The sequence below is a fragment of the Mobula hypostoma genome, chromosome X2 (assembly GCF_963921235.1).
Source record: "Mobula hypostoma chromosome X2, sMobHyp1.1, whole genome shotgun sequence".
Taxonomy (NCBI): Eukaryota; Metazoa; Chordata; class Chondrichthyes; order Myliobatiformes; family Myliobatidae; genus Mobula; species Mobula hypostoma.
This window is the reverse complement of record NC_086129.1, coordinates 4041414-4060340: the sequence shown is the minus strand read 5'-3', so window position 1 is coordinate 4060340 and position 18927 is coordinate 4041414. Positions and strand designations below refer to the sequence as shown.

The 18927-nt window shown below is 50.5% G+C and overlaps 1 protein-coding gene across 1 annotated transcript; it reads left to right on the top strand.

The window, feature by feature from the left end:
- cfap68 (cilia and flagella associated protein 68) lies at nucleotides 1–17457 on the top strand. Its single transcript, XM_063038185.1, has 3 exons — nucleotides 1–309; nucleotides 3382–3445; nucleotides 17090–17457. The coding sequence occupies exons 1-3, from the start codon at nucleotides 121–123 to the stop codon at nucleotides 17455–17457; spliced, it is 621 nt and encodes a 206-aa protein (XP_062894255.1). The 5' UTR covers nucleotides 1–120.
- The last annotated feature ends 1470 nt before the right edge of the window (nucleotides 17458–18927 follow it).

The following is an 18927-nucleotide window of genomic DNA, read 5'->3' as shown; positions in this document are numbered from 1 at the left end:
GAGACGTCCCCCGGGGTGGGGGTCAGTGTCACACTGCCCGCTCTGTGATGTGTTAGCCGGGCCGGGGGGGATCGCAGGCCGTGAGCTGTACACGGTCCCGTTCCCGGGTATCGGTCAGCTATGGAGCCGTTTACCGCGGCTGCGGCCGGCAGGCAGTCCCTCGTCCAGGGGGCAGCGATGTGCCCCGTCCCTCCGGGAGAGCCGGACGTCGGGGGGAATCGCTACGGGCCGCGGACTCTGGTGACCAACTGGTTCGAGGAGAGGAGCGGGCTGGGCGAAATTCGGAAAATGAAGCCGCTGCCGACTCAGGTGCGACCCCGGAACGCTCCTGTCCCGGCGCAGAGCGTTTCCCTACGGGAGCAGTACCCGGGGGTTTGCGAGGGGATTCGGGTGAGCGGCTTCTCCGCGGAAGCCCCAGGGCAAACTGCCGGGGGTGCAGGACCTATGTCACGGACCTCTGTCTCCGCTGAAATCGGGGCAGTTGCCAGTGCAGAAGTTTGGGGTAATTCCCCTTCCCCTTTGTGGGGGGAGCGGACGGCTCGGGGGGAGGTTCAGTCTTGTCTCTGATAGTCCACTCGTCGGGCCCCGCACTAAAGTGGCCCTGCGTCTGGCCTCTGGGCCTGGTGGGGTTCAGACAGCCATAGTGTTGGGTTAAATAAGGACATCCGATTGGAAACCCCCCCCCCTTTCCAACCGTTGGACAATCTTTCAGCTTAAACCGAACGATCTTGCAGCAATTCACGATCCACGGTTTTCAGGCGCCGCTAACCCGCCTTTGCCCCTTCTCCCGTCGGTAGGAACGGTTCATTTGGGATAAGTAGCCAAGCCACATGTGAAGGCCGGGAGCTGGACTTGGTTTCTGCAGAGGCTGTTTGAGACGCACGCCATTGGGAACATCTCTCCCGCCGTTGGCTGTAAGACGCTTGTACATTCTGTCTGTGAGCGTGTGGGCTCGCCTCCGGGTGCTCCCGTTTCCTCCCACAGACCAAAGACCGGCGGTTCTGAGGTTAACTGGTCATTGTAAATTGCCCTGTGTGTCACAACCACCAGACTCTTCTGTGGGGTCTACGCGCTGAACGGGTTCGAGAAACACGGTGGTGAGTCTGCACAATTAGTGTTCCACCGTTGTGGTATCTTAACCCCCTTCCTTCTCGAGACTTGACCAAAAGCGCAGCAACATTTACGCTGCCTGCTTACCTCCCGCCCTTGTCCACGAAAGAGGACCGTTTCGATCGATGCTGTGAAGGAACGGTAATTCATTCAGTATTTCGTTTTTCTTGCTTCCAGCCGCCGTGTTGGCACTTAACTTTCGGTTCCAGAGTTTGAGCTAACGGCCCTGTCGGCGTGGCGTTCATTGTCTTCCTTTCCCTTTAAATTCTGCAGCAGTTCTCATTAAAGTCGGAGCAACACACACACACACACACACACACACACACACACACACAAAATGCTGAGATCCTCCAGTATTTTGTGCATGTTGCTCGAATTTCCAGTATCTGCAGATTTTCTCTGTCATTAAAGTCATCTCTCTATCACTCTCTTTATCACACCCTCTATCACTTTCTATCACACTCTCTCCCTCTCTATCATTCTCTGTCCCTCTCTCTCCCTCTCTCTCTCTCTCTCTATCAAAGGCACATCTAATGTCAGAGAAATGTATACAATATACATCCAGAAATTCTTTTTCTTCACAAACATCCACGCAAACAGAGGAGGGCCCCCAAAGAATGAATGACAGTTAAACGTTAGAACCCCAAAGCCCCCCCCCCAGCTCCCCCCCCACACATAAGCAGCAGTAAGGCAAGAACCCCACCCCCCCACCAGCAAAAAATCATCGGCGGCCCCTAACTGAGCACTCAAGCGTGCAGCTAAACATCTCTCTCTCTTTCTATCTCTGTCTCTGTCTCTCTCTCTCTCTTCCCTCCCCCCCCCCACACACAATTGGGCCATATCTGAACATTTTGACACTGTGATTAGGCTGGGGTTAAATAGGTGGGCCATTGGGCGACACATAAATCCCCCCCCCACCCCACTACCAGCACCTGCTCTGACAACCTTGTGGAACTCCCTCTGTCTTCAAAGAAAGAATAATCCACTTTCTTTCTCACAGGTCCTACTTTCTCGCAGCTCCTGTTCGCAGTATTGTTTAGGTATTATTGTTAACTACTGTTTTAAATATTCGCCAGAATTGTCGGCCTTTCCGCGTGTGTTTTTTTTTCTCATTGATCCCAGTGTGCTTCCTTGTTCTTCCGTGAATGCCGGCAGGAGAGTGAATCCCGGGGGCCGTGCGAAAGGTGACCGACACTGACTTCGATGAGGACTTTCCTTCGAACTTTGAAGCATTGACGTATACCCTGATCCGCTTAGAGGGAGGGCACGGAACAGGCCCTTCCGGCCCCCTCGAGCCGCCCGCCGGTTTGCCCCTCGCCTAATCACAGGACGGTTTACAACGGCCAGTTAACCTACCGGCCAGCTCCTGGTCGGGATTCACTCTCCTCGGCAGCTCGCGGCTACAGGCTGACCTCCGGGACTCTTGCGGTCTGAGGCGTAATTTGCTTTTCCGTTCCGCTTCTTATTTTTGCTGTATGCGTGATTTGCCATTTTTTTAACACACATCTTGTCGTGTGGTGGGGGGGAGGGGTGGTTTCGTTACGGCCTTTTTTGCTGTTTGCACGATTTGCCCTTTTTTTTTACAGATATCTTGTCGTGCAGTGGGGGGGAGGGGTGGTTTCGTTATGGCCTTTTTTGCTGTTTGCGCGATTTGCCCCCTTTTTTTTTACACACATCTTGTGCGGTGGGGGAGAAGGGGGTGGTTTCGTTACAGCCTTTTTTTGCTGTTTGCGCGATTTGCCCTTTTTTTTACACACATCTTGTCGTGTGGTGGGGCGGAGGGGGTGGTTTCATTACGGCCTTTTTACTGTTTGTATGATTTGCCCTTTTTTTTAACAAACATCCTGTCGTGTGGTGGGGGGAGGGGTGGTTTCGTTACAGCCTTTTTTCGCTGTTTGTGCGATTTGCCCTTTTTTTTAAACACGCGCCTTGTCATGTGTGGGGGGGGTGGTTTCGTTAGACGGGTTCCGAGGTGTTTCTTTGCTTTGGGGCTGCCGGCAAGAAGACGAATCACGAGGTTGTACACCGCCTGCCTACTCTGACAATGAATGCACTTTGAACCGGAGTGCGGGGGGTGGGGAGGGGGAACCAGAACACCTGGAGAAAACCGCGTGGTCACGGGGGGTGGGGGTGGGGGGGCATACAGACTCCTTCCAGAGGATGTCGGAATTGAACTCTGAACTCCGGCACCCCCAGCCGTAGTAGCGTCCCCGCTCACCGCTACGCTACCTGGCGTCCTCATTAACCATACCTTGATATCTCCCCTTGCAGTACGAATATGTCTACAGAACAATATACATGGATACGTACGGCAAAGCAGACACAAGACACAAAGGTAAGTGCCAGCGAAACCTGTCTCATTCTTACCTGGGGCTCGAGGGAAGGCATAGACAGGTCTCCCAAGCAGACTGCATCCCAGACAAACCAGTTTCCCTTCTCCGGTCCTGCAAGTCCATCCTGCCACAGAGGAGGTGACTGAAGTTTGCATTCCAGATTGTCAGAATCAGGTTTTATTATCACCTTGAAATTCGCACTTAATTGCATTTCAATGCACTACATAATAAAGAAGAAGAAAAAAATAAGTAAACAAAAATAATAATAATTATTAATAAATCAATTATAGTATACATATAATGAATAGATTAAAAATCGTGCAAAAATCAGAAATAATATATATTAAAAAAGAGAGGTAGTGTCCAAGGGTTCAATGTCCATTTAGGAACCAGAGGGGAAGAAGCTGTTCCTGAATCGCTGAGTGTGTGCCTTCAGGCTTCTGTACCTCCTCCCTGATGGTAACAGTGAGAAAAGGGCATGCCCTGGGTGCTGGAGGTCCTTAATAATGGACGCTGCCTTTCTGAGACACTGCTCCCCGAAGATGTCCTGGGCACTTTGTTGTAGATTGTTGAATATCATTTCGGGTACACAAGTGTAAAGGAGAATGAAACAATTGTTATTAAAACAAAAAAGATAAAGATCACTAATAATAAAAAATACAATAAATATAAATATATAAGAAATATTATATGTACAGTATAAATAATTAAGATATAAGAAATATATCTATATGGCTTGCTGAGTTCCTTCAGCTTTTTGTGTGTCTTGTATTTAGAAGGTCTTTGTTTTTCTGTTCTTTCTCCTGCCTTAATGCTTAATTAACACATTCTCCTGCAAAAGGTTCCACTTGTCAGCTCCTTGTCCACAACTAAGTGATTGTAACTCCCCAGATACCTTTCACCAGCAGTGCAGGGCACCTCTTCACAGGGCTGGAGCTTGTTGGTCAAGCACAGATTCCTGTTGACTTTGCCCATTGACCTGACTTTGCCCAAGTACACTAACTTTAATTAAATGCTTCAGTCGTTTTCTCTTTGACAGACATTCGACTAACTAATGTGCACCTTCCTGCTTTCCGTCTCCTCCTAAACACGAGAGATTCTGCAGACGCTGGAAATCCAGAGCAACACACACACACACACACACACACACACACACACACACACACACACAAAATGCTGGAGGAATTCAGCAGGCCAGGCAGCATCTATGGAGAGGAATAAACCATATAACAATTACAGCACGGAATCAGGCCATCTTGGCCCTTCTAGTCAGTGCCGAACTCTTACTCTCACCTAGTCCCACCAACCTGCACTCAGCCCATAACCCTCCATTCCTTTCCTGTCCATATATCTATCCAATTTAACTTTAAATGACAACATCGAACCTGCCTGAACCACTTCTGCTGGAAGCTCGTTCCACACAGCCACCACTCTCTGAGTAAAGAAGTTCTCCCTCATGTTACCCCTAAACTTTTGCCCTTTAACTCTCAACTCATGTCCTATTGTTCGAATCTCCCCCACTCTCAATGGAAAAAGCCTATCCACGTCAACTCTATCTATCCCCCTCATAATTTTAAATACCTCTACCAAGTCCCCCCCCTCAACCTTCTACGCTCCAAAGAATAAAGACCCAACTTGTTCAACCTTTCTCTGTAACTTAGGTGATGAAACCCAGGTAACATTCTAGTAAATCTTCTCTGTATTTTAAACACAAGAGATTCTGCAGATGCTGGAAATCCAGAGCAACACACACACACAATGCTGGAGGAGCTCAGCAGGTCAGGCAGCGTCTATGGAAAAGAGTACGGTTGACGTTTGGGGTTCCTTTTCTTGGATCGATGAGTGACATTTGCTGTTTTCCAGTTGAGCAGATCTGCCTGCGTTTAATTGGATCAGCACAGCATTGTGGGCAAAGGGGTCTGCTCGTAAGCTATACTGTTCTATGTATCTCCAGTTCCAAAAAAAAGGTTTAGAAATTTTAATCCAACGCGTCAACACGAGGAGGAGCAGATGGCGGCAGGACGACAGCGCACGTGGCCTCTCCGGTGATGAATATCTGTAATTTGTCAAGCAGGGTGCTGTGCACAATTCTGATTTCATGGAGACGGACGTGCGTGCATAGCGGAACATCTGGAAAACTTCTGAAATGCCCGCTTCGCTGCCGCTGCTACTGTGTGGTAACCGGAATCTCCGGAGCAGAAGGCCCCGAAATCCTCGGCTTTGCTTGTTTCAGCGGCCGGAGTGAGGTCGAAGGCGCTCGACAGAGGATGGCGCTCGGGGGACTGTATTGGAGGGGCTGCTCGGAGGCCTGAAGTTTTCGGACGGACAGACTCGGTGTCGGCTGCTTCCAAGGCATCGGCAAGTTGACGGTGCCTGGAAGTTTATGGCAGGGAGTTTCTCCCTTTTGCCGCCTGCTATCGGGGTCTCGGGAGTCGATCGACTCGGGGACTTTGAGACTTTTTTTTACTGTGCCCATGGTCTGTTCTTTATCAAATTATGGTATTGCTTTGCACTGCTGTAACTATATGTTATAATTATGTGGTTCTGTCAGTGTTAGACTTTGGTTTGTCCTGTTTTTCTGTGATATCACTCTGGAGAAACATTGTATCATTTCTTAATGCATGTATGCATTTCTAAATGACAATAAAAGAGGACTGAGTGTCCTCATAATCTAACCGATCTCACTTCTTTCGGGTCTCTGGGATAAGGTCGGCGACAGCCGATCCTTGTTAGCCCCCAGTGCTCGGTAACACTGTCGCGTGGCTGGGATTTTCCCGACTTCTCAACGTCCGATCTACGGACAGTTCTGGAATTTGACCTGCTTTCTCGCTGGTAAACTCTGCTCAAACTTTCTGCCACCTCCTTGTTTTCCACAATCCCCAAACCTACCTCCCGCCCCCAACCCCCCGACAGAAATGGGAAATAGAAAGCGGCGTAATTCATGATGATTGGAGGAAAGGACGGGGAGGGGGCGCGATGTCGGACTTGAGTTTTTTTACACGGGCGTGCTGGGTGCGTGGAAACATGCTACCAAGGGGAGATGGTAGACATTTAAAAACTCTTGAGGACATTTAAAAAAAAATCTCGCAGGTAGCCACGTAAGTTCCTTAGGAGTTTGTGCAGATTCAGCAGGACATCTAAAACTTTGACAATCCTCTCTAGATGTGTGGTGGAGGGTGTATTGACTGGCTGCATCACAGCCTGGTATGGAAACACCAATACCCTTGAATGGAAAATCCCACAAAACCCAGTAAAACCTTCCCAACCATTGAGTGCATCTACATGAAACGCTGATGCAGGAAAGAAGCATCCATCATCAGAGATCGCCCACTGCCCAGGCCATACTGCCATCAGGAAGCCTCAGGTCCCACACCACCAGGTTCAGGAACAGTTATTACCCCTCAACCATCAGGAAGGAGGGACAGGAGCCTCAGGTCCCACACCACCAGGTTCAGGGATAGTTATTACCCCTCAACCATCAGGAAGGAGGTACAGGAGCCTCAGGTCCCACACCACCAGGTTCAGGAACAGTTATTACCTCCTCAACCATCAGGAAGGAGGTACAGGAGCCTCAGGACCCGCACCACCAGGTTCAGGGACAGTTATTACCCCTCAACCATCAGGAAGGAGGTACAGGAGCCTCAGGACCAACACCACCAGGTTCAGAAACAGTTATTACCCCTCAACCATCAGGAAGGAGGTACAGAACCCTCAGAACCCCCACCACCAGGTTCAAGAACAGTTATTACCCCTCAACCATCAGGAAGGAGGTACAGGAGCCTCAGGACCAACACCACCAGGTTCAGGAACAGTTATTACCCCTCAACCATCAGGAAGGAGGTACAGAACCCTCAGAACCCCCACCACCAGGTTCAGGAACAGTTATTACCCCTCAACCATCAGGAAGGAGGTACAGGAGCCTCAGGACCAACACCACCAGGTTCAGGAACAGTTATTACCCCTCAACCATCAGGAAGGAGGTACAGAACCCTCAGAACCCCCACCACCAGGTTCAGGAACAGTTATTACCCCTCAACCATCAGGGTGAAGGTACAGGAGCCTCAGGACCCACACCACCAGGTTCAGGGACAGTTATTACCCCTCAACCATCAGGAAATGAGGCACAGGAGCCTCAGGACCTGCACCACCAGGTTCAGGGACAGTTATTACCCCTCAACCATCAGGAAGGAGGTACAGGAGCCTCAGGACCCACACCACGAGGTTCAGGGACAGTTATCACCCCTCAACCATCAGGAAGGAGGTACAGGAGCCTCAGGACCAACACCACCAGGTTCAGAAACAGTTATTACCCCTCAACCATCAGGAATGAGGTACAGAACCCTCAGAACCCCCACCACCAGGTTCAGGAACAGTTATTACCCCTCAACCATCAGGAAGGAGGTACAGGAGCCTCAGGACCAACACCACCAGGTTCAGGAACAGTTATTACCCCTCAACCATCAGGAAGGAGGTACAGAACCCTCAGAACCCCCACCACCAGGTTCAGGAACAGTTATTACCCCTCAACCATCAGGGTGAAGGTACAGGAGCCTCAGGACCCACACCACCAGGTTCAGGGACAGTTATTACCCCTCAACCATCAGGAAGGAGGCACAAGAGCGTCAGGACCCACACCACTAGGTTCAGGAACAGTTATTACCCCTCAACCATCAGGAAGGAGGGACAGGAGCCTCAGGTCCCACACCACCAGGTTCAGGGATAGTTATTACCCCTCAACCATCAGGAAGGAGGTACAGGAGCCTCAGGTCCCACACCACCAGGTTCAGGAACAGTTATTACCTCCTCAACCATCAGGAAGGAGGTACAGGAGCATCAGGACCCGCACCACCAGGTTCAGGGACAGTTAATACCCCTCAACCATCAGGAAGGAGGTACAGGAGCCTCAGGATCCACACCACGAGGTTCAGGGACAGTTATCACCCCTCAACCATCAGGAAGGAGGTACAGGAGCCTCAGGACCAACACCACCAGGTTCAGAAACAGTTATTACCCCTCAACCATCAGGAAGGAGGTACAGAACCCTCAGAACCCCCACCACCAGGTTCAGGAACAGTTATTACCCCTCAACCATCAGGAAGGAGGTACAGGAGCCTCAGAACCAACAACACCAGGTTCAGGAACAGTTATTACCCCTCAACCATCAGGAAGGAGGTACAGGAGCCTCAGGACCCACACCACCAGGTTGAGGAACAGTTACTACCCCTCAACCATCAGGAAGGAGATACAGGAGCCTCAGGACCCACACCACCAGGTTCAGGAACAGTCATTACCCGCCAACCATCAGGAAGGAGGTACAGGAGCCTCAGGACTCACACCACCAGGTTCAGGAACAGTTATTACCCCTCAACCATCAGGAAGGAGATACAGGAGCCTCAGGACCCACACCACCAGGTTCAGGGACAGTTATTACCCCTCAACCATCAGGAAGGAGGTACAGAACCCTCAGAACCCCCACCACCAGGTTCAGGAACAGTTATTACCCCTCGACCATCAGGAAGGAGGTACAGGAGCCTCAGGACCCACACCACCAGGTTCAGGGACAGTTATCACCCCTCGACCATCAGGAAGGAGGTACAGGAGCCTCAGGACCCACACCACCAGGTTCAGGGACAGTTATTACCCCTCAACCATCAGGAAGGAGATACAGGAGCCTCAGGACCCACACCACCAGGTTCAGGGACAGTTATTACCCCTCAACCATCAGGAAGGAGGTACAGGAGCCTCAGGACCCACACCACCAGGTTCAGGAACAGTTATTACTCCTCAACCATCAGGAAGGAGATACAGGAGCCTCAGGGCCCACACCACCAGGTTCAGGGACAGTTATTACCCCTCAACCATCAGGAAGGAGGTACAGGAGCCTCAGGACCCACACCACCAGGTTCAGGAACAGTTATTACTCCTCAACCATCAGGAAGGAGATACAGGAGCCTCAGGGCCCACACCACCAGGTTCAGGGACAGTTATTACCCCTCAACCATCAGGAAGGAGGTACAGGAGCCTCAGGACTCACACCACCAGGTTCAGGAACAGTTATTACCCCTCAACCATCAGGAAGGAGATACCGGAGCCTTAGGACCCACACCACCAGGTTCAGGGACAGTTATTACCCCTCAACCATCAGGAAGGAGGTACAGGAGCCTCAGGACCCACACCACCAGGTTCAGGGACAGTTATTACCCCTCAGTCATCAGGAAGGAGGTACAGGAGCCTCAGGACCCACACCACCAGGTTCAGGAACAGTTACTAACCCTCAATCATTGGGCTCTTGAACAAAAGGGGGTAACTACATTCACTTGCCCGTCCCATTGAGATGTTCCCACTTCAAGGACTCTTTATCTCATGTTCTCGTTATTTATTGCTATTTATTTATATTTATTATTACGTATTGCAATTTTACTGCTGCCACAAAACGATTTCACTGCATGTGCCAGTGATATTAAATATGATTCTAGTTCTGATTTCAATAGACAATAGGTGCAGGAGTAGGCCATTCAGCCCTTCGAGCCAGCACCGCCATTCACTGTGATCACGGCCGATCATCCACAATCAGTATCCAGTTCCTGCCTTCTCCCCATATCCCTTCACTCCGCTATCTTTAAGAGCTCTATCTAACTCTTTCTTGAAAGAATCCAGAGAATTGAGCTCCACTGCCTTCTGAGGCAGAGCGTTCCACAGATCCACAACCCTCTGTGTGAAAAAGTTTTTCCTCAACTCCGTTCTAAATGGCCTACCCCTTATTCATAAACTGTGGCCTCTGGTTCTGGATTCCCCCAACATCGGGAACATGCCCCCCTCCCCACCTCTTCGCGCCCCCACCCCACCGAATGCTTGCCGCCGCATCTCTTCACCAGGTCTGCCAGGTCACCATGGCAACCACCGCGTCCTCGCCCTTGGGGGCCTGCGGGGGGCGCCGGGCTCCCAGGTTTCCGAAGAGCGCCGGAACGGGTTAATCGTCGTCTAATAGGACTCGCTCACCATTTCGGGTTCCCTGCGCTCTTTCTTCGAGGTGCTCGCTCTTTTTTTCTTCCGCGGTGCGGTCCCCCCGCTGCTCTCCGCTTAAGCCTGTTGAGTTTGTCGGGATGGGGCCCGGGGGATTCCGCCTTGCCTGCGTTGTGTTAAGCGGAACCCTGCTTAGCGCTCATCGCGGGGTCCGGGTTTTCGAGGAAGTTACTTCTTGCGGGTGGGGGGCGGGGAAGTTGGGGGGGTGGTGTTCGCTCGGCCTTTTGGAATGACTGCGAACCAACTCTGGTCACCGTCCCTACACCGGGGTCTGTCTTCCCTCCGCCCCTGGGCACCCCTATCGCTGCGCACACGGGGGACACTTCGGGTCGGGTCAGGGTTGCAGAGGTACGGCCAGGAGGACCATGTCGACAATCGCAGAGCGCCACAGCACAATTGCAGGCCCTTCAGCCCATCTAGACCGTAACGAACCATCAGTCTGCCTAGCTCCCCAATCAGCTCTCCGTACCCCTCCCGTCTGTGTACCTATCCAGATTTCTCTTAAGCTTTTAAATCGAATCCACGTCCACCGCCTGCGCCGGGAGCTCGTTCCACACTCTCACTGCCCTCCGGGGTGAAGAAGTCCCCCCCCCCGCCTCACGTTCACCTTTCACCCTTAACCCACGGCCTCTAGTTCTAGTCTCACCCAAGCTCAGTGGAAGGGGCCCTGCTTGCATTTGCCCTCTCTACGCCCCTCACAGTTTGGCGTACCTCTATCAAACCTCCCCCCCAATCTGCCACGTTCCTAACCCTGAACTCAACCTTTCCCTGCGACGCAGGTCCTCGAGTCCCGGGAACGACACCTGTTAAGTTTTCCCTGCACTCCCGCAGTCTTACCGATATCTTCCCTGCAGGTCGGTGACCGGAACACACAGCAACACTCCAGATTGGGCCCCAAGAACACAAGAACAGAAGAAATAGGAGCAGAAGTAGGCCAACCAACCCATCGAACCTGCCCCGCCATTCAATAAGATCATGGCTGATGTTTCTGTAAACTCAGCTCCATCTACCTGTCTTTTCCCCATAACCCTTAATTCCCTTACTATGTAAAAACCTATCTAACTGTTTCTTAAATATATTTAGTGAAGAAGCCTCAACTGCTTCCCTGGGCAGAGAATTCCACAGATTCACCACTCCCTGGGAGAAACAGTTTCTCCTCATCTCCGTCCTAAATCTTCTCCCCTGAATCTTGAGACAATGTCCCCTAGTTCTAGTCTCACTTACCAATGGAAACAACTTTCCTACTTCTGTCTTATCTATCCCTTTCAAAATTTTGTATGTTTCTATAAGATCCCCTCTCATTCTTCTGAATTCCACAGAGTACAGTCCCAGGCGACTCACTCTCCTCTCATAGGTTAACCCTTTCATCTCTGGAATCAACCTGGTGAACCTCCTCTGCATCACCTCCAAAGCCAGTACATCCTTCCTCAAGTATGGAGATCAGAACTGCACACAGTACTCCAGGTGCGGCCTCACCAGTACCCTGTACAGTTGCAGCATGACCTCCCTGCTCTCGAATTCAATCCCTCTAGCAATGAAGGCCAACATTCTGTTTGCCTTCTTAATAACCAGTTGTACCTACAAGCCAACTTTTTGCACAAGCACTCCCAAGTCCCTCTGCACAACAGCATGCTGCAATCTTTCACCATTTCAATCATAATCTGCTCTTCTATTATTCCTCCCAAAGTGGATGATCTCTCATTTACCGGCGTTGTATTCCATCTGCCAGACCTTGGCCCACTCACTTAACCTATCGATATCCCTCTGCAGACTCTCCACATCCTCTGTACAATTTGCCTTTATAAAGCTTGGGTGCCACTTCAGGGTCAGAGTTCAAATCCCAGCATCCTCTGTAAGGTGTCTCTGTACGTCCTCCCTACAGAATGCAATAGACAGTAGACAATAGGTGCAGGGGTAGGCCATTCGGCCCTTCGAACCAGCACCGCCACTCACTGTGATCATGGCTGATCATCCACAATCAGTATCCAGTTCCTGCCTTATCTTTAAGAGCTATCTTTAAGAACTCTATCCATCTTTTTCTTGAAAGCATCCAGAGACTTGGCCTCCACAGCCTTCTGGGGCAGAGCATTCCATATATCCACCACTCTCTGGGTGAAAAAGTTTTTCCTCAACTCCGTTCTAAATGGCCTACCCTTAATTCTTAAACTGTGGCCTCTGGTTCTGGACTCACCCATCAGTGGGAATATGCTTCCTGCCCCCAGCGTGTCCAATCCCTTAATAATCTGATATGTTTCAATAAGATCCCCTCTTAGCCTTCTAAATTCCAGAGTATACAAGCCCAGTCACTCCAATATTTTGACACATGAGAGTCCCGCCATCCCGGGAATTAACCTTGTGAACCTACACTGCATTTCCTCCTCCACAGAGTCCAGAGACCTCGTACGGAGGGGTGGAGGGGGTGCGGCTCGCTCTCGAGGGGAATCTACTGGCAGGCTTGCCCCCGGGCTTGGCCATGGAACCCTAGAACATTACAGCACAGAAACAGGCCTTTTGGCCCTTCTTGGCTGTGCCGAACCATTTTCTGCCTAGTTCCACTGACCTGCACCTGGACCATATCCCTCCATACACCTCCCATCCATGTACCTGTCCAAGTTTTTCTTAAATGTTAAAAGTGAGCCCGCATTTACCACTTCATCTGGCAGCTCGTTCCATACTCCCACCACTCTCTGTGTGAAGAAGCCCCCCCCACTAATGTTCCCTTTAAACTTTTCCCCCCTCACCCTTAACCCATGTCCTCTGGTTTTTTTCTCCCCTTGCCTCAGTGGAAAAAGCCTGCTTGTATTCACTCTATCTATACCCATCATAATTTTATATACCTCTATCAAATCTCCCCTCATTCTTCTATGCTCCAGGGAATAAAGTCCTAACCTATTCAACCTTTCTCTGTAACTGAGTTTCTCAAGTCCCGGCAACATCCTTGTAAACCTTCTCTGCACTCTTTCAACCTTATTTATATCCTTCCTGTAATTTGGTGACCAAAACTGAACACAATACTCCAGATTCGGCCTCACCAATGCCTTATACAACCTCATCATAACATTCCAACTCTTATACTCAGTACTTTGATTAATAAAGGCCAATGTACCAAAAGCTCTCTTTACGACCCTATCTACCTGTGACGCCACTTAGAGGGAATTTTTTTTTAGATTAGAATTTTCTTAGATTATAAGGACATGCAGTCCTCTTTTATTGTCATTTAGTAATGCATGCATTAAGAAATGATACATTATTCCTCCGGTGTGATATCACAGAAACACAGGACAGACCAAGACTGAAAAACTGAAAAAAATCACATAATTATAACATAATTACAACAGTGCAACAATACCATAACTTGATGAAGATCAGGCCACGGGCACAGCAAAAAAGTTCAAAGTCTCTCAAATGTCCCACATCTCACGCAGACGGGAGAAGGAAGAAAACTCTCCCTGCCATTCCCGACCACAGTCTCCGTCTCTGAGTCGTCCGAAAACTTCGAGCTCTGATCAGCCCTCCGACACCGAGTACCGAACGTCTCTATCCAAACACTTCGACCTCAGCCTCGATCGCCAGCAGCAGGCAAAGCCGGGGATTTTGGGACCTACCCTCCGGAAGATTGTGGATTGCACAGTAACAACGGCAGCGAACCAGGCATTTCAGAAATTTCTCCAGACGTTCCTCTGCTTCTCACGTCTTGTCTTCATCAAGTCAGAATTGTCTATTTAACAGATACGATATCATTTCACCGGAGAGCTGCACACTCTGCGTTGTTTTGCCATCTTCTCCTCCCGCCATTTGTATTCCCAGATCCCTCTGTTCTACTGCACTCCTCGGTGCCTTACTGTTTACCTTGTATGTTCTAACTTGGTTTGTCCGTCCACGTTGGCCAGTCATGGGTCCAGGCCGCGGGGCAGACCAGGACTCTGCCTGGCCCTCTTCCAGGGGTGCGTTCGTGCCTGAGCGTCCTGAGAGGGGGGAGCATGCATTCACTATGGGTGCCGTGGGGGGGGGGGTGTGGTTGGATTCTGGGAAAGGTGGCACCTTCCCCCTCCCCCGGGGATTGAGTGTTTTTATCCAGTCGTGACCATCTTTTAATTTGAAGTTGCTAACCGTCTTGGAAATCCCCGATGGTTCTGCGTGAATGAACTCCTGTGGTTTTCGCAAAACTGGAGGTTATGAGAGGGACAGGGAAAGGACCGGGGAGGGGAATTAACCGGGTTCATCCTCAGGGTGCTGAGCCAGACCCCCACCCGTGACGTAGAATTCCACGACTCTGTTGCCTGGGGTGGGGGGGGGTCCAGGGGAAATCTGGGATCAGAATCGGAATGGGAGTCGGGTTTAAGATCACCAGCATACGTCATGGAATTTGCCGTTTCGTGGCAGCATGCGTTACAATACATCCTAAAGATAAAAACTATAAATTACTATTAGAAATATATTAAATTAAATTAGATAGTAAACACAAGAAATCCATAGCAACACACACACACACAAACTGCTGAAGGAACTCAGCAGGTCAGGCAGCATCTATGGAGAGGAATAAACCATATAACCACATAACAATTACAGCACCGAAACAGGCCATCTCGGCCCTTCTAGTCCGTGCCGAACTCTTACTCTCACCTAGTCCCACCGACCTGCACTCAGCCCATAACCCTCCATTCCTTTCCTGTCCATATATCTATCCAATTTAACTTTAAATGACAACATCGAACCTGCTGCTGGAAGCTCGTTCCACACAGTTACCACTCTCTGAGTAAAGAAGTTCCCCCTCATGTTACCCCTAAACTTTTGCCCTTTAACTCTCAACTCATGTCCTTTTGTTTGAATCTCCCCCACTCTCAATGGAAAAAGCCTATCCACGTCAACTCTATCAATCCCCCTCATAATTTTAAACACCTCTATCAAGTCCCCCCTCAACCTTCTACGCTCCAAAGAATAAAGACCCAACTTGTTCAACCTTTCCCCTGTAACTTAGGTGATGAAACCCAGGTAACATTCTAGTAAATCTTCTCTGTGCTCTCTCTATTTTAAACACAAGAGATTCTGCAGGTGCTGGAAATCCAAAGCAACACACACACACACACACACACACATACAAAGCTGGAGGAACTCAGCAGGTCAGGCAGCATCTACAGAGAGGAATAAACACAAGAGATTCTGCAGATGCTGGAAATCCAGAGCAACACACACACACACACACACACACACACACACACACAAAATGCTGGAGGAACTCAGCAGGTCAGGTAGCATCTCTGGAAATGAATAAACAGACGACATTTCGGGTCGAGACCCCCCCGCTCAGGACTTCAGTCGTGCAAAAGGAGAGGAAAAAAAGTGAGGTAGTGGCCAAGGGTTCAATGTCCATTCAGAAATCGGATGGCGGAGGGGAAGAAGCTGTTCCTGAATCGCTGAGTGTGTGCCTTCAGGCTCCTGTACCTCCTCCCTGATGGTAACAGTGAGAAGAGGGCGTCAGACGAGGGATCTGGCCGTTATTTAATTTTAACTTTGCTTTATTTGGAGATACAGCCCTTTCCAGCAACCCCACAACAAACCCAATTAACCGTATGCTAACGACGGGACAATTTGCAATGACGAGGCACGCCTTGGGACTCCGTGTGAGGAAACCCACGAGGTCACGGGGAGAACGTACAAACTCCTTACGGACCGCGGCAGGGGTTGAACTGGGGTTACCGGCGCTGAAATAGCATCTCGCTAACAGCTACCTTGCCGCCCTTGGTCCCGACCATTGGAATAAAAATTACCTGGGAAAAGGAGGTGAACTTTGAATTGATTTCTGTCGAATAATGAGGCAGCCTACAGGGAAGAAGTCATCTCTCTGACACAGTGGTGTCAAGAAAACAACCTCTCCCTCATGTCGCAAAAACAAAGGAGCTGGTTGTGGATTACAGGAGGAATGGAGACGGGCTAATCCCTATTGACATCAATGGATCTGGGGTTGAGAGAGTGAACAGCTTCAAGCTCCTTGGCATCCACATCACCGCGGATCTCACGTGGTCTGTACACACCAGCTGTGTGGTGAAAAAGGCACAATAGCACCTCTTTCACCTCAGACAGTTCAAAAAGTTTGGTATGGGCCACCCAGATCCTAAGAACTTTCTACAGAGGCACCATTGAGAGCATCCTGACTGGCTGCATCACTGCCTGGTACGGGAACTGTACCTCCCTCAATCGCAGGACTCTGCAGAGAGTGGTGCGGACAGCCCAGCGCATCTGTAGATGTGAACTTCCCACCATTCAGGACAGTTACAGAGACAGGTGCATAAAAAGGGCCCGAAGGATCATTGGGGACCCGAGTCACCCCAACCACAAACTGTTCCAGCTGCTACCATCCGGGAAACGGTACCGCAGCATAAAAGCCAGGACCAGCAGGCTCCGGGACAGCTTCTTCCACCAGGCCATCAGACTGATTAACTCACAGTGACACAGCTGTATATCTATGTTATATTGACTGTCCGGTTGCACATACTAGTTATTATAAATTACTATATTTGCACTTAGAGACGTAACGTAAAGATTTTTCCTCCTGGTGTATGTGAGGGATGTAGGGACTAAAAGTTAATTCAATTGATTGCCGCGTTGACAATTTCTCTCCTCAGTGTTTAAGGACGAGCCCCACGTCTACCCCGGGCACCAACCGGAGCTGAACCCTCCCCACACCAAAGCGGCCCCGAAGACGAGCTACATGCTGGACTACGAGGACCCCGGCCTCCAGACGGACCCGGCCCACCGGCGGCTGGGGCACCGCGGCCCCCCGGTCCCACCCGGGGCGGGCGCGGGTGCGGGCTGGAACCCGCTGTGCTCCTCTTCGGCTGCTGGCGCGGCAGCGGCCGTGGAGCCCCGGTTCTGCGGGTCTTACGTTCCCCCGGAAGGCCACTCGGGGCAGTGGCCGGCTGATTTCTGTCGCCCTTGCGCTGTCCCTCCCGGAGCCGGCGTGGCTGGCTGGTGTGGAGCTGCTATCCCCTAAGGAAAGGCCTTGGCTCACCGGGAAGGAGGGTCCGTGACCCGGGAGAGGAGGGGAGGGGTTGTGGTAAAAAGGATTCCACTTTAATTATTAGTTTGAAATAACTCTTTAATAAACGGGGGATGGTGTGTCTGCCGTGCCTGGGCTGTGAGATCTATTTAATGTAGAAACAGTTATCGCCCACTGCACCATCATGCGCCAGTCTCCAACCGCCTGAAATCGAGGAAAAACTTTGCCACAGTGGAGGAACTATCGCACGGAACATCCCCCCCTCCCCCGCCAAACATACGGGATTGACCTCCGGCTCCACAGGGGACTGTCTTGTCTCCCTTTGTCTTCACCACTTACACCTCGGACTTCAACTACTGCACAGAGTCTTGTCATCTTCAGAAGTTTTCGGGTGACTCTGCCATAGTTGGATGCATCAGCAAGGGAGATGAGGCTGAGTACAGGGCTACGGTAGGAAACTTTGTCACATGGTGTGAGCAGAATTATCTGCAGCTTAATGTGAAAAAGACTAAGGAGCTGGTGGTAGACCTGAGGAGAGCTAAGGTACCGGTGACCCCTGTTTCCATCCAGGGGGTCAGTGTGGACATGGTGGAGGATTACAAATACCTGGGGATACGAATTGACAATAAACTGGACTGGTCAAAGAACACTGAGGCTGTCTACAAGAAGGGTCAGAGCCATCTCTATTTCCTGAGGAGACTGAGGTCCTTTAACATCTGCCGGACGATGCTGAGGATGTTCTACGAGTCTGTGGTGGCCAGTGCGATCATGTTTGCTGTTGTGTGCTGGGGCAGCAGGCTGAGGGTAGCAGACACCAACAGAATCGACAAACTCATTCATAAGGCCAGTGATGTTGTGGGGATGGAACTGGACTCTCTGACAGTGGTGTCTGAAAAGAGGATGCTGTCCAAGTTGCATGCCATCTTGGACAATGTCTCCCATCCACTACATAATGTACTGGGTGGGCACAGGAGTACATTCAGCCAGAGACTCATTCCACCGAGATGCAACACAGAGCGTCATAGGAAGTCATTCCTGCCTGTGGCCATCAAACTTTACAACTCCTCCCTTGGAGGGTCAAACACCCTGAGCCAATAGGCTGGTCCTGGACTTATTTCCTGGCATAATTTACATATTACTATTTAACTATTTATGGTTCTATTACTATTTATTAGTAAAGAAAAGAACAAAAAAAAAGAGAAGGGCCCATTTTCATGAAAGACCCTAATGTGCTCAAGTTGGAGCTCACGGCTTCCCCAAGTCAACGATCCTCAATTGATCTCATCCCGGGCTTCGTCGAATCACGGTCTCGCTCCAGCTCGAATCCTACAGCCTCTTCTCTCCGGCATCTTCCCTCTTCATCTCTCGAACCAAAGCCGCAAGCCCCACCTCAGTGTCCCTCGCCAGAGAAATTCACCCCCCCCCGCATTAGATTGGATGGCAGACAATTCTCCTCATCTCTTA